At 40.5% G+C, this 14,718-nt stretch overlaps 1 protein-coding gene across 5 annotated transcripts in view; it reads left to right on the forward strand.

Moving 5' to 3' along the window:
- The window catches only part of MAP4K3 (mitogen-activated protein kinase kinase kinase kinase 3), a 72,099-nt gene that overhangs the window by 11,456 nt on the left and 45,925 nt on the right, over positions 1–14,718 (forward strand). For 3 of the 5 annotated variants that reach the window (XM_014891162.2, XM_088160859.1, XM_014891159.2), the window contains exons 2-6: positions 3,400–3,457; positions 6,275–6,365; positions 9,155–9,219; positions 11,449–11,504; positions 14,334–14,381. In XM_014891162.2, coding sequence (XP_014746648.1) covers positions 3,400–3,457; positions 6,275–6,365; positions 9,155–9,219; positions 11,449–11,504; positions 14,334–14,381 — 318 coding nt within the window. Of the gene's footprint in view, positions 1–3,399; positions 3,458–6,274; positions 6,366–9,154; positions 9,220–11,448; positions 11,505–14,327; positions 14,382–14,718 lie in introns of those variants that run through there. The other 2 variants (XM_088160858.1, XM_088160860.1) reach the window with 2 other exon arrangements.

Consider the following 14,718-nt stretch of genomic DNA (forward strand, 5'->3'; position numbering starts at 1 on the left):
TTCTGGGTGGTTCCTTTCCGAGGTGGGCTGTGGAGCAGGGTCAAACTCTGGGGTAATATCCCTAGTCTCTGGGATAGGATCAGGCTCTGGGGTAACCTCCCTAGTCTCTGGGACAAGATCAGGCTCTGGGGTAACATCACTATTTCCTCGGGTAGGTATCAGGGTTGTTATCCAAGTCAATCTCCCCTTATCTCTGAATGTTAGATAGAACAGGTTTAACAGGGATATAAGCAACACTAGCCACAATATAATGTCATTAGCATTTAAAGTGGATTGGAACCCCTTGAAGACTGGTGGGGTGAACTTCAAAAACCCTGTGATGGGTTGAGAAAAAATTTCACCTGCTGCCACTTCCTCACAGTAAGTACCATTATTGAAGTAGCCCCAGAAACACACACTTAGAGTGTGATAGCTCTGAATCCATGTGGCCATCTTCCAGAGAAAATTAAAAATCCATGAATTCCTCAACTGATCAACCCACATAATAAACTGGATAATAGCCACAGTAACCTTGGTTATGAAACTCATGTTTAAAAAAGGGCTTGCAAATGGGAGAGATATAGCAGTGACCACATGGAGGCCAATCCAGGGTAAGCTGGACAGCATGGTGTCACCTACCACAAGCTTGGGTAATTTAAGAACTGTTATCCCCTTTTCTACCCCTCTCTCAATGCCCTCAGGCAATGCCCCACGTTCCGGGCGCCAAAATCTGTCTCGGTTTGAAAGACAGGTATGGTCTAAGGAAAGGCAGGAGCCCCTTTTCTGCGATGCAGAGTGCAATCCCCCTCCCTTTTAATTATTTTAGGTCCAATTCAGACACCTTCAGGCAGGAGATATGGGGATGAGAATAACAGTTCTTTACTGGTATTTAACAAAGCAGAAAAAAACAACAACAGCTATAAAAATTGGCAACAGAAACAGTCTAGCTCCACTCCAGTCCCTTCTGGCCGCAGGCCGTCTCCCTGTGCTGTTACCGGTGCTGTGGGGGCAGGGCAGGTCCCGCGCAGTTGAAGAGGGCTGGGTGATGGCGGCCGCGGCCCAGGGGTGAGAGGGGATGGGGAAAGTTACTCCCCCCTCACGGTGTCGGTCGTGGTGCTCAGCAGAGTGTCCGGAGGTAGTAGGGTGAGCTGGGAGAGCCGCGGAGCGATGTCCAAAGGCAGGGAGCGTGGATCTCAGCGCTGGGATGACAGGGGAAGATGCCAGAGCAGAGCCCAGGTTGTCTTCCCACTCCAGGAGCCAAGCGAGAGCCAGCCCCCCGCTCCAGACCCCCCTATCCCACCTTTCCTTTTTCCGGTTCCCCCCCCCCCTCTCCCTCCAGCCACCCCCCTACGAGAGAACATTATCTGTCGTTTTAAGGTGTAGCCACAATTACTTAGCATAACAATGGGAGAAATTCCACAGAAAGAAAAGCAAAGCATTCAACCCCCAACAGTGTGTAAGTTCAGGATCTTCTCACTTACATCCACTACAGTTGTATCTCATTGAACATTTTAATAATACAAGTTGCCCTAAAACAAGTCTATGAGAGTTAATAAGACTCCCTGATGATCACAGGTTTTTGTTAAAGCTTCAGTAGCTTTTCTTGTTTGTCTTGGAGGTCAAAAAATGACGATGTTTGTTTAATGAACATTTTGCTTCTGTTTGTTTCTTGCTATGAAGAGAATATGTTGGGTAAAGAAATAAAGAGTAAAAATTCTAGCTCATGCTTCAGTGGTGGCACTTTCTCACGTGTTGCCTTTATTCTTTGGTCCAGATAAAAGGAACTCATGTTTTTGCTGTTCTGAGATGTCTGTGCATCTTTTTTCCTCCAGTGATGGATGGAGACATTGCTGCCATTGGTGGGATGGATAAATAATGTCAGGGAAGACTGCCAGAAAAAAAATATTTAACTATATTTTTTCTACCGTCAGTCAGGTTTGGACTATTCCTTGATTTTCGTAGGATTCCCACTCGGAATATGTCTGCCTGCAAATTATTTGGAAATGCCAGTGCTCCCAGCATTGCATCAGTGTTGCCACACCAAAGAATAGTGAGAGGTTTGAGATCAGCTGTCCAAGGCGTGAGCTGAGTAAATCTCTAAACACAAGAATACCCTCTGCATTTTTCTCCAGACTTTATTCTTGTTTACTTTTTATAGTCTTAGGGGTATTTTCTCCTTCACTTTTGGTTCCACAACAAGGTCCCAAGCTGCCATGTAACAAACCTTGTACATATTTGGTGTGTCCATAAAGGTCTGAATTCCTGACTTCCTAAAGTGACTTAAATGAGACTTTTAGCAGCTTATACGGTGGGTCCTGGCTGCATGTTTTAAGTTCTGTAATTTTGGCCTTTGCAAAAGCCAGCTCTGAGCCCTGTGTGAGCACTGCATTCTGTATTCCTACAGGTACCAAGCCTCCCTTGGGGTGAGAAGAGGCTGTACCTGGGCATCCCTCAGGAGCTGCTGCTGCTTGAGTGCTGGGAAGCAGCTTTGCTGCCTTCTCTCCATGGTTGGGTGCAGGGGCACAGAAATGCTCTGGAAGCCCTGGGCAAACAGCTTCTTGGTTTTCATTTAGAAGTCAAATGGTACAGTTGTAGAAGAGAAATAATTTTTATAGTAATTTATGTTGCTTCTTAATGGCTTTTAAAACATGTGGCTTCCTTGATTGCTCAGTAGAACTGAGGCCTTAGCAGGACAGAGCTCTGTTGGTAAGAGTATGGTGCTAATGGCATCAGGATTGTGGGTTTTATCCCTCTATGGGCCATTCACTTAGGAACTGATGATCCTTGTGGATCCCTTTCAGTTCAGGATATTCCATATGTAAAAATGCAGTGAAGCTCCTGAGTCATTGCTGCTGCAGTTGTCTGTTGTGTGTCTGAAGGGAATGTTTTGAGGGGAATGCTCCCTAACTCCTTTGTTGCTGCCTTGCTTTTTTGAGCCCTTTGCAGTAAGGGGAAACTGCTGTTGTTGTTGGAGATTAAGGTTCAAGGAGCCTTGCACGTAGCAAAATGGGGAAGCTTTGCATTGCTCATCTGGGAGTCTTGCAAGTGGTCCCACACGCTGCAGAGCACAACCCTTGGTGTCCTCTGGATCCCCTTGTCTTCTGAGACACCCGCGTGTGTTACGCCTGCTTTTCGGTCTCTCAGTGTTGGTTTGTTTATGGGTTTTAATACAGAAGCACGGTGTGGTTAAGGACTTGCATAACTGAAGTGTTGTGTGGCATTGTAGTTTCCTGAGCAGACTTTAAGCTTCAGCTCTCAGTACAAACCGTTTAGTATTCCCTCACAAGTGGTTCCACTGTGTTAAACCCTTGTGTACCTCAGTTGCTCTTTGACTACTGCTGTCAGAGAACATCAAGTCAAGAATGCAGAGGTGGGTGCTGCATTCTGCTTTCTAAATACTCCTTTGTTGTTTTTTTATAGGCTCGAAATGTCAACACGGGTGAGCTTGCAGCAATTAAAGTAATAAAACTAGAACCAGGTAAGTGATTTCTTAACTGAAGTAGGCCACAGAAACGAAATATTTTTGTGCTTAAGATAACAATTGTACAAAATCAATCAAGTCCACTTATTGAAAGAAGGGATAATTATTTACTTCTGGTGTGGGAAAAAATACACTGTTCTAAAAAAAAATCACAGCAAACAAGATGTAAGAGGAAAAATGCAATTGGAGAACAGTTAAGTGAAACCTGATTAAAATTTCACTGAGAGTTGTGGGGGTTTTTTTGTCCTAAGTACTGTGTTCTACACATGTGTTACAAAAATTTCTAGAACAAAAGAAGACAGCAAAGCAAAAGGAACTCGCCTGGTAAAAGAGTAGAGGAAGAACTAAAAAGAAGGGTGAAATAATACCTGAACGTTAGTATCCAGGAGTTGAGTACATTTCCTGAAAATCTTTTGGGGCTCTGTCTGCTAGATTTATGCTTGCACTGTGCTTCTGTGGTGATTTCACAAAGCACATGTGCCCTACAGATCAGTTCTCAGCCTGCAAAGTCTGTTCTATTAATAAGAGTAGCCTGTTGAATAGGAGTAATCTGGGAAGTAAAACATCCAGACTTTTAAACTTCTAACTGTTGGTGTTTCATTTACAGATTTAATGTTGGGGTGTGTGTAATATTTTAACTGCCTAGTTTGATCCTTAAGGTGTATGTGGGCAAGAAGGGAAAGAAGGTATTAGTTTTTTCCATTTTTTCCCTTACCATTCTGGAAGCGGTTAGAAATGTTGTGTTTTCGCAGCATACACATTTAAAAGTTCGAGACAGGACAGTATGTTACTAGGTAGTTCAGAAAGTGTATGTTAATCACACTTCTTTTCCTCACACTGGAAGTGTGATCTCAGATGCTCCTGTCTAGTTCTGCTTCTTTGTTTTTATGTCAGTTCCCATTGCTAGAGTCCTTTGCTGTGCATGATACGGGATATCAGTCCAGCTAAGTTGAGCATGAGAACTGTGCTGTGGGCAGAGCCTGGGGATGCCCTGCAGCCTGGGGAGCTTGCTCCCATGCTGTGGTAATGGGTCAACAGTTGGCATCTTGAATTTAAATATTTTTTGGCAGCCTTTGGACACCTGAGTGGTGCTCAGAGAATAGGCTTCAGCTGCCCTGTTTGGAAGTTTTGCAGATTGCGGGTACAGTGTGCAGACTCAGGGTTAACAGTGTTTAGGGACTTAAGGCTTTACGTTACTTTATTTTGAATGCGGTGAAAATGCAGGTCACATACTGGAGGAATTGTGTCCTTTCATGGAGGTCCATGTGTAAAAATAAATTTCTCTATTCTTTAGTGTCTGTGCGTTTAAAAGTCTAGCCAGGCGACAGAAAGCCATCAGCAACACACTACAGATAGATGTTAACTTGCAGTTTATGATTTTCAATTTGCTGTCAGTTAAATAAAATGCATGGGAATATTGTATTTGTGGTTATAAATAACTCCATTGATAGGTGTTCTTGTTTAGGGCAAATTTGGGAGAAAACTTCCAAAGGGCCCCCACCAGGAAGCAAACCCAAGTGCCCCTCCCCCAACTGGTTCGGGAAGAAATTTCCTCAGAGAGAAGTGGAAAAAACCTGTTTATTCAACAGGCAAAGCACTGTCCAGCACAAAAAAATGAACAATACCAAACAACAAAACCTCTCACTGCTCTGAAGAGATGACAAATTCAGGAAGTCTCTCTCCTGTGGGTGGTAGCTTGGCTCAGTCTGTTATCAGTCCCTCCGGCGCTGGAAAATGCCGCTGCCCAGGCCTCGGTGGGCTGCAGGTGCAAGCTCCTGGTGCTTCCCCCTGGGTCCTCAGTCCAGAGCAGGTTCAAATAATTCCAGGGAAGAAAAACGGAAAGAAAAACTTTCCGGGGAACTTCTCTGCTTCAGTTAGTCAAAAACTACGTAAAATCAAAGGAGAGCTCTCTCCACTGTCAACCACGGTGATATAGTCCAGGAGATGAGATGCTGGAACTCCTATCTCTGTGTTTTGAAAACAATTGCCTCAGACATTCCACCGTTTCTCCTCCTTCCCCTCCCCCTGCCCTCCACTCTCAAATCCAACCTTAAAGGTACAAAACTTATTTCCGGGCTTAACAGAGAAATGAAGATACAATTCAACATGACTAAGTCACCCCAGGACAATAGGTCATCAGTATATTAATGTACTGAGAAAAACTTAAAACATTTCCAAAAATAAAACATCTCAGCTGTGTTTTCAGTTTCACACATTATTTTCTCAGTGTACACATCTGGTAAGAACCTTTAATAGAAAGACTGGGATAACCATGGTACCAAATGCTGAGATTCAGATAAATGCCACATCTTTGTCAATGTTTTCTAGATGTAAGTTACTCACAGTCCATGAATTCACGTTCTTGTGGAGTCTCCTGAAATGTTGCTGCAGCAGCCTACTAGTGGCTGGTTATGTTTTTGGGTTTTTTGCTTAGGAAGATGAGCTAACTGGTGTGGGCATGTGGCCAAAAATAGCGAAGTTTTGTTGTGTTTTTAAAAACCCAGGCTATTGGCAGGGCTTATGCCACTGGACACAGTGGAGTCTCAGGGAAAATAACGACTTGAGAAAGAGCTATGGCAAATATTGTGTAAGAGCTATCAGCAGATGTGAGGTCCATCTGTCCCAGAATGAAACTTAAGAATGTCGTACTTATTGCTGAGCCCTTGCTAATAAATACTGATTTACAGCGGATTTATGTCTGTGAAACTTTCAGATAGTTAGTCTTAATACTAAGAATGTTTATTTTGTAAGCATGTGCTAACAGTTGTGACTATAACCCAGGCCAAAGAAAATACTCATTCTACTGCATTTCAGGGGAAGATTTTGCTGTTGTGCAGCAGGAAATCATTATGATGAAAGACTGTAAACATCCGAACATTGTTGCTTATTTTGGCAGCTATCTCAGGTACAGTTTGTTTCTTTTGTTCACTTAAAAGTGTGTCCCTGTCCCCTTGTAAAGGACAAATCTAAAAAGTGACATAGGCAAAATATAATTTACCAAGTATTATCCACTTGTGTAATGTTTTTATTCACCTTCAGATCCGTTCTATTTACTACAGTGTCTCTCTCTAAATAATCTTTTACAGCAAAACTGTTCAGTGACCATGTAGTCATGTTTTCTTGCAAATTAGTTGATGCTTAAAAGCTTTGAGTTTGATATATAAGTGGAAAATTAAGCAGAAGTATGACAAGTATGAAGAGTCTGTGTATATAGTATCTTTTAAATCTGTTTCAGTAGAACGTTTGTTTTTCCAGCATGTGAACTTCTGACCAGAATGTGAAGGTTTTGTGTTTGTTTCTGGAGGTGAGGTTATTTGCATTGTAGAGACATTGACAAATGTATTCAGTTGTCTTTCCAGCTACTTCTTTTAACCAGTCATAGTGAGAACAGATTGCTTAGTATAACTAATAAAAAGCTGCTTCTGATGATTTTTAAAATTTTCATTTGAAAACAGGTAGTGCACAACTACTACTGTTGCACTCAACTGTCTTTAGCATTTTTGTATTGAAACACTGCCTCTTCTCCTATATTCAGGCTGGAGGTGCTTTTTCTTTAAAAGAAAAGTTTCCCTCTTGTCTCAGACTGTCAAAGTATATCTTTGGAGACCCAGAATTAAATTTTGGCAAATGTGCTATATATTTTGTCACCGTCTTGCACTCCTCCTTGGTTCCCTCCTCTTTCTTTGGCAGAGTGCTTCTTTGTTGTCTGGGCAATCCAAGTCACTGTCTTTGAGACTTTTTATTGTCTGACCTTTTGTTTTCCAAGAATAACCAAAGTGCTATTGTCCTATACTTGCTGTCACCAGTGTATTGTTCCCCAAGGATTTCTTCTGTTTGTGTAGGCGTTTTTCAGACAGTGGCATTTCTGCCTTCCTATTAGCCTGGGTGTTAAGTTGCAATGCTTCTGTTGATCCTATCTCTGTTTTGCTTGCTGCTCAGGCCGAATGCTCTGCAGAAAAAGAGACTCTACATGGTTGCTCTTGGATGTTGCAGGGATCTTCATCTGTCTCAAAGTGCTTAGGCACAGTGATAACAGGCTAGATAGAAAACAATAAATGCAGTCACCTCTTCTGATCCTCTTACATCCTTTTTTTATTTTCTGTAGGGCTTTTGCAAGTGGGAAGTAAATGCCCAGTAAGCAAAAGTGAGAATTTACAACACGTTAATGATTTATATCTCTTACTTTGTGGGTGCTCTGCTGCTGTCCCAAGGCTGTTGGGAGAGTTCTGGCTTCTTCCCACTTCACACTGCTGCCACTTTTGGCATCAAATAGGATGCAGGCACATGGGCCCATGAGTCCAGTGCCCCCAAAAGTGTCCCTGAGTCCTGCTTCATTGTGGGGAACAAAGAAGGGTCTTGGAGATGTCTCTTCAGTGCTTTTTTTCTTAGTTTTCTTGCACGGGTTGTCACACTGCTTGTATGTCTGGCTTTGGTCAGCTATTCCAGTGGAAAGCTTTAATATTATTGCAAACAAGGCTTTAATTGACCCCTTGAAATGAATGGAGTTAACAGCAGGGAATTCTGCTGCTTAAAACTCCTGTAGAGCTTGGGCAATACCTTTCCCACCCCTAGAGGAAGCAGCTGGGAATATAGCTTTGAGGGCGGTGTGCACTCTGGGCATAAAAGGGGAAGACATCCAAGAAAGACAGTTCTTGGAGCAGCAAGCTATTCTAATTGTCACCTGCTGGTGAGAACACTTGCAGTTTGCAGCTCAGTAGATAAGCTCAGCACTTCCACCATTGCCTTGCAAAAATGTGTCTCAGCTGTTCTGACAGAGCCTTAGGAATGCAAGACACACAAGAGCAGGTAATCAGGAAGCTGCAAAACAGCCATCAGTCTTTCCTTTGGTTCTCCTGTGTTACCGTCTGCTCTAAGGTGGTTGTACAGGATGGGGTTTTTTTTCCACCTGAGTATGTTGATGGCCAGGAATGACTAGGGAAGTCCCAGACCTTTTGCTCTCCGCCGTCCTTTTTGTGGGCACATGTCTTACCAATGAAAATTACTGAGTGAAAATAGAGTTAATGGCTGTAATAGAAGATACCTTTGAATCCTTCAACCCATTGTCTATTCTTAGAAAGCAGCTTTTATGGGGGTACAGTGAATCATACTGAATTGATTACATTAGTAAGGGAAGAGGAGCTCGATAACTTCCCTTCTGACCTTGCCACCAAAAATATCCATAGGTATTTTTGAAGGGAAAGACTTTATCTGAGCAGGCACCCACAGCATGGGCTCTGCTCTGCCCAGCTTTGACTGAAGCACTACAGTTTCACTTAATTTGCTGTGAAAGACATTTGGTTGAGAGACCCCTGGGGCTTTTTGTTGTATTTGTTTCTTGTGTTAACTCCTATGCTCTGAAAAAAGTGGAGAAGTGAAAATGAGGAAGAAATAGGAACCCACATCTGTTTTGTCTCTACTCTCAGAAAAATGTATTTTAACAAAAATCAGTGTGAATGTTTCACTAATACTGTTTTTATTGCTTCATTAAAGTAGAATATTTTTTACTATTTCATTAGTTACTATTTAGACAGTGAAGTGTCACATAAAGACTGAATTATACTCATTATTTGAAATGTACTTTCCATAATAGAGAGCATGTTGTGTTGTGCTTTATAGTGTTTGAGTCCTCTGACTTACCTTTTACAACTCCTCTGCAAAGCTGACAACTACTGAATGGTTTTGTTCACTCTTTAGACGAGACAAGCTATGGATTTGCATGGAGTTCTGTGGAGGTGGCTCTCTACAGGATATTTACCATGGTACGTCAGGACTTTATTCCTTAGAATCTAAGTACTGCTTATTTTCAAAAGTTGAAATGATTGCGTTGTTTTGGAATTAGAGAGGAGGAATCCTAAATTTAGTATCCATAATAATTTATTCAAGGTCAGTTTTATCCTATTTTTTTCTTAATTGGTTTGGGTTTTGTAAACAAAGTTAGTGGGGTATTTTTTTAGCAGCAGAAGTTATTTCCATTCTTCAGAGGCTCATATGCCCATCACTGCTTTTGAAAGTCTGTAAAATTAGACAGTATTACATTGTAAAGAGAAAAAAATTGATGTCTTGGTGTGCTGTCTTGCTTCATAGCCATTTTATTTCTGAACTTTTGAACTTTGTTTTAGTATAATATGTACCACTTCCTATAGAAACCTAGGTATTTGAATTGATTTGCATGGATGCTCTTGTCCTTTGTAAACTGAATGTTTGTATACCAGTAGTTCCATGAGGATCTTTTAAAATATTTTTCAGTTTTTTTAAGCTGGATGTGTGAAAAGCAAAGTTGGTCTCCATATTTGCTTTAGGCTTGGCTTCAGTGAGCAGTGAAAGAAACAAGGGCTCTCTGTGAATCTGTTGAATAAAGACAGATCGGTCAACTGCCTGCTATTTTTTAAGAGAGACAATCAGTTTTGAAGGACTTTATTGCCCTGGAATTAAGCCTTTTTTACGAAAGGAGTATGCTTTAAGTGAGTAATGGCTTTGGGGTTCTCAGGTGATGTTTTTAATTGAGGAAGTCCATCTATATTACAAATGGTGAAGATTTAAGGCGTGAGGGTCTCTTGTGCATAAGCAGTTTTTTATGTTTATCTTGGATGCAATTAAAAGAAGCACCAATTCACAAGTACACACCATGTTCCTGTCACAGTTGTTGGAGTGTGGCCTTGATGATTCTTTACCTCTTGGCTAATTTTGAGAAAAGCATCGTGTTTAATAGGCTTTATTTTGTGGAATACCTGTAGAGTAGGAAATGAGCTCATGCCACATAAATGTCTGAGCAGATGTCTACAGGAATGGTTTCCCATTGCAATTCCCATTCCCATTCTACAGGAATGGTTTCCCATTCCATTTACCATTGGTTGATGATAGTCAGAATGGAAAGTTCTTTTCTGGTCTTTATGTTCTAAAGAGTCCTATTCCAATTGAACTATAGACCTCTGTAATCTCGAGTCATTTAAGTTAATCAGAATGAAAGCTCTCAAAACAAAAATAAATGCCTAGATATGCCTATCGTGGGTGTAAATAGATATAGTTTTGTGTGGGTTTGGAGCTTTTCTTTCAAGAAAGAGAAGTTGGATGTAGACTTAATTTGAAGATATGTTGCATGATACTAATATTGTAGAAGCTAAGCAGTTAAATTATTTAATCTAGATTCATTCTTAACTCTCTACTCCTTCAGTGTCCTTTGAGAAACTCCATCCAACTCCAAGTTTGTTTTCTGTTCAAAACCTGAAAAGCTTACAGCCAGGACTGCCTTTGTTGGTCTTAAACCCCTTTAATTTCAGGATCAAAGTCCAGTGACTGGGACGAGTTACAGACAGTTCCTTGCTTGCTGCTCACTGTTTGGTTTGTGTATTTGTTCAGAATTTAATTGTTTTCCTCTAAGAGACGAGTGAAGTTGGACCCTCGAGGGAGAGAAAGACTCCTCCTGTCTTGGGAAACTGCTGAACCTGCTTACAGGGGGAGTTTGAGAAGGTGCTTGGTGTGGCAGGTGCAGGAGTAGCAGTGCTGACATCTGATTTCAGAGAAAGTTCCAGCTTCTCAGCCTTTCTCTGGCAGTGGGAAGGATGGAAGGAGAAACCAGGTCACAGATGGTACAAAGACCTGCCCAGAGCTCAAAGGGAACTGAACAGAGTTGGCTGCAGCTCTGAGTCACGGAGTTGAAAGTCCAGCCCTCTATAGAAGAACACAATGGGTTTGTTGAGGGAAAAGAGGCTTAAATCATTACTTTTGCTTCTTTTTCCTCTTAATTACTGTGATATTTAAATGCAGAAGAATTAGTAGTTTCCATTCCAACAGTACTGGACATTTTTGACTTTAAAAAATGCTGTGGTCTTTGGGACACTCAGTCTGGGGTAAAGACTAAGCACATTTACTTAGAGACTTCTAGTGTAAGATCCTATCAGTGTGAATGGAAGTAATTGAGGTATGAATTTGGAATGGGTAGTATCTTACCTGCTTTTGAATTTTTTTTATCTTTTTCCCTTCCATTTCAGTGACTGGACCACTATCAGAGCAGCAGATTGCCTATGTTAGCAGAGAAACACTACAGGTAGTGTCTCCTCAGGTTCTTGTGGTTGTCTTTTAATGTAGAAGTATTAAAAGCTAAGAATAAGAGCTACAAACATGTAATGCCACGGCAGTCTGGTAATTGGATGACACAGCATTTTTCTCACACTTCTGAAGAGGTTCCATATTGGAGCCTAGAAATTTGTATAATTGCATAACCTCAAATCACCCTGGATCATTTGAAGAAAGCTCTTGTCATGTTTCTGCTGTTAATTTTATATTTGTTTTTAAAAGGAGGGAAACAGCATTTAATTAGCAGTTTTCTTAGTCCATATTTATGGTATAAATTAGTTACTGCACGTTTGAAAGAAAACTAAAGCACTCAGTTTTGCATATCTAATAATTGATCTGTGTCAATAAGAAAAAATTGCCTGTACGCTTGAGATGTGTCATTAGCCTCTCCTTGTGGGTATGCTAGCTTTCATTATTCTTTCCTAAATTACAGGTTCAGTACAGCAGTAAAACTTAATCAGAAACTGCTGTTTTGATGGATGTCTTGCTTCTCTGAGAGAGAGCAGCTCTTGACTTGTAGTGAACACAAACCTGTTAAAGACCATTGGTTGAGACTTGCTGCCTCTCGCATTCTTTCAAGATAGGTCTGTTCCAGACCATCTCCTTTGGTTGTCACTCACCATCTCCCTGTGCTATGCCAGAAACTGCTGCCTTCTGACTTACAGGATGTGGTGCTTTTTCTTAACTTACAGATCAGGCTTATTTTACATCTGGGAGTATTAAGAGTTTTGAGTCTTTAAACCCTTTTGTTCTTAGACAGTTGTAGAATGGCTGGCTTTAGAAGGTGCCTTTAAAGACCCCCCTGCAATGAGCAAAGACCTCTTCAGCTAGATGAGGTTGCTCAGAGCCCTGTCCAGCCTGTCCTTGAATGTAGAGATGGGGCATCCACCACCTCTCTCTGCATCCTCTTCCAGTAGTTCATCACCATCATTATAAAATAATCATTCCGTATATCTAATCTGAATCTACCTTCCTTTACTTGAAAACCATTACGTCTTGTCCTGTCACAACAGGGTCTGATAAAAAGTTTGTCCTCATCTTTCAAATGAGACCTCTGCACATTTGCTGAGGATGCCCTTGATCCCACTGTCCATATCAACAATGTAGATATTACATAGTCTGGTGTGGGACTCTGAGGGATATCACTTGTCACTCTGGACATTGAGCTTGTTTACCACTGCTCTCTGGATACAATAATTTAGAAATTCCTTTCCCACCAGATAGTCCATCAATCAAATCCATAATCTTCTTAGGTATGGAGAAGTGAGTATCCTATTTATAAAGCCACTTATTTGTGTGGGAAGATATCTTGGTTGTCATGTTAATATGTATAAATTGTGTAAGAAAAAAGCTTACTATTTTGTATTTTCTAAATATTATTCATTGAAATTATTATTCTAAATTGTTAGTAATTTTCTAAATGCTACCCATTTTTCTATATTTTAAATTGCCTGTGAATACATGTTTATAATAATTCTGACCAAATATAATGCATGTAGTTTCAGATATCTTGTTGTGCTTATAATGGAACACCATTTTCCCAAGTAAGAAGTCTGAGAATATAGGCTATTGTCTGTCCATAGATGTAATTTTTCCAACATTAATTTTGCCCCCAGTGTCCATGAATCCAGTGTCTCACTTGGATGCTGAAGTTAACATTCAGTCTCCATATTTGGAAGCCCATTGAATCCTCCGTTTTGAAAAAATACTTGTTGTCCATTTTGCTGGAATCCGTGAGATTTGATTCTGAAAATATGGATCTTTTAAATAGGACCTTTAAAGTAATTGTCTCCAGACATTCAGTTTTGAAAATGGTGACTTCACATGCTTCCAGGGCAGTGGGAATTAATGGCCTTTGTATGCCAGTAGTATCCAGAGATTCAAGGAGTGTACCTGGGACTCTCTGCCTAGTGCCAGTCTTTGCAGTGGTCTGGTAGATGCTTTGATTAATTGCGCTTTACATTTTGCAATCAACTCTCTGATGTCTTGCATGAACTGGCAAAAAAATACGAGTCTCGACATGGATATTTCCCATGAACGTAAAGCCTTGTTCATGGTCACAGAGCAATGAAGATGCTTGTGTGTGATTTTATCCCGGATGAGAATTTTAGAGTTAAGCCTAAAGTCTCCAAAGTGACATGGTCTCTCATTTGTCAGGCAGGGATTTGGTTCTGCAAAATTCTTTCAGAATTTAACCTTAGTTTCTAACCTGTGTTGAGTCTTAATATGTTTTGGTACTGTCATTGAGACCTGGGTGGCTGAATGCTTTTGCAGAAATCCATGAAATAGAGTTGAACTCTGGTGTTAGACCCGAAGCACTGCCTGCTAGCACGTTTCTAGGCTTGATTGAAATATGTAATGATATAGGAGATAGCTTTACCAGTGGTCCTGTGATCTAACTGCTGAATAGAAGAAGACTCCTAGGCAGTTTAACAGTAATTACTTTGGTCTGTAAAGATGGCAGTTGCCATCTCCAAAGGAAAACCTGTTTGGGGAATACTCTTCTTCCAGTAGGTGTCTTACTTCCATCTATCCTGTGTTTTAGATACTAGATAAATGTCTAAATATCTCTTTATAAAGATACTTCGGTATGCTACTTTATATAAAGATATTAGATATGGTGCTACATCTATTGAATCTGCAAATTAGCAGCAAATTACACTGAAATATAAAAATGTTCTTCAGTCAGTGAATCATTTCAAAGATTAAATTGGATCCTAAATATACGTGGTAATTAAATAAGAAATGTATGTCAAATGAAAAATGTTGGACTAAATTACCCTTTAAATATTTTATGCAGGGACTATATTACCTTCATAGTAAAGGAAAAATGCACAGAGATATAAAGGTAAGTAAAAACTGAAGGGGTTTTTGGTGCTTTTAAAATAGGTTATATCACCTCCAGTGGTCTTCACTGTTGCATATAAATTTTAAGTACATTTCTGAATATGTAGAGATTTTTAATCTATTAGAATGAAATAAAAGTTTCTGCCCAAGGAAAGAAAAAAATCTTTCTTAAAAATCCATGGAAGGAAATAGTCTGTTCTTTTCCTTGGAGCCACACATAATGTTTATGTGGATCAGTGCTGTGAAATTTAGCCATCAGCTGGTGTCCAGAGGAGTATGTGTTCAGATGACTCTCAGGATTTGTGCTCTGTGCAAAAGAAAGGTTTGCTCTTCCCACA

The sequence above is a fragment of the Sturnus vulgaris genome, chromosome 3 (assembly GCF_052056855.1).
Source record: "Sturnus vulgaris isolate bStuVul1 chromosome 3, bStuVul1.hap1, whole genome shotgun sequence".
In the NCBI taxonomy this organism is placed as follows: domain Eukaryota; kingdom Metazoa; phylum Chordata; class Aves; order Passeriformes; family Sturnidae; genus Sturnus; species Sturnus vulgaris.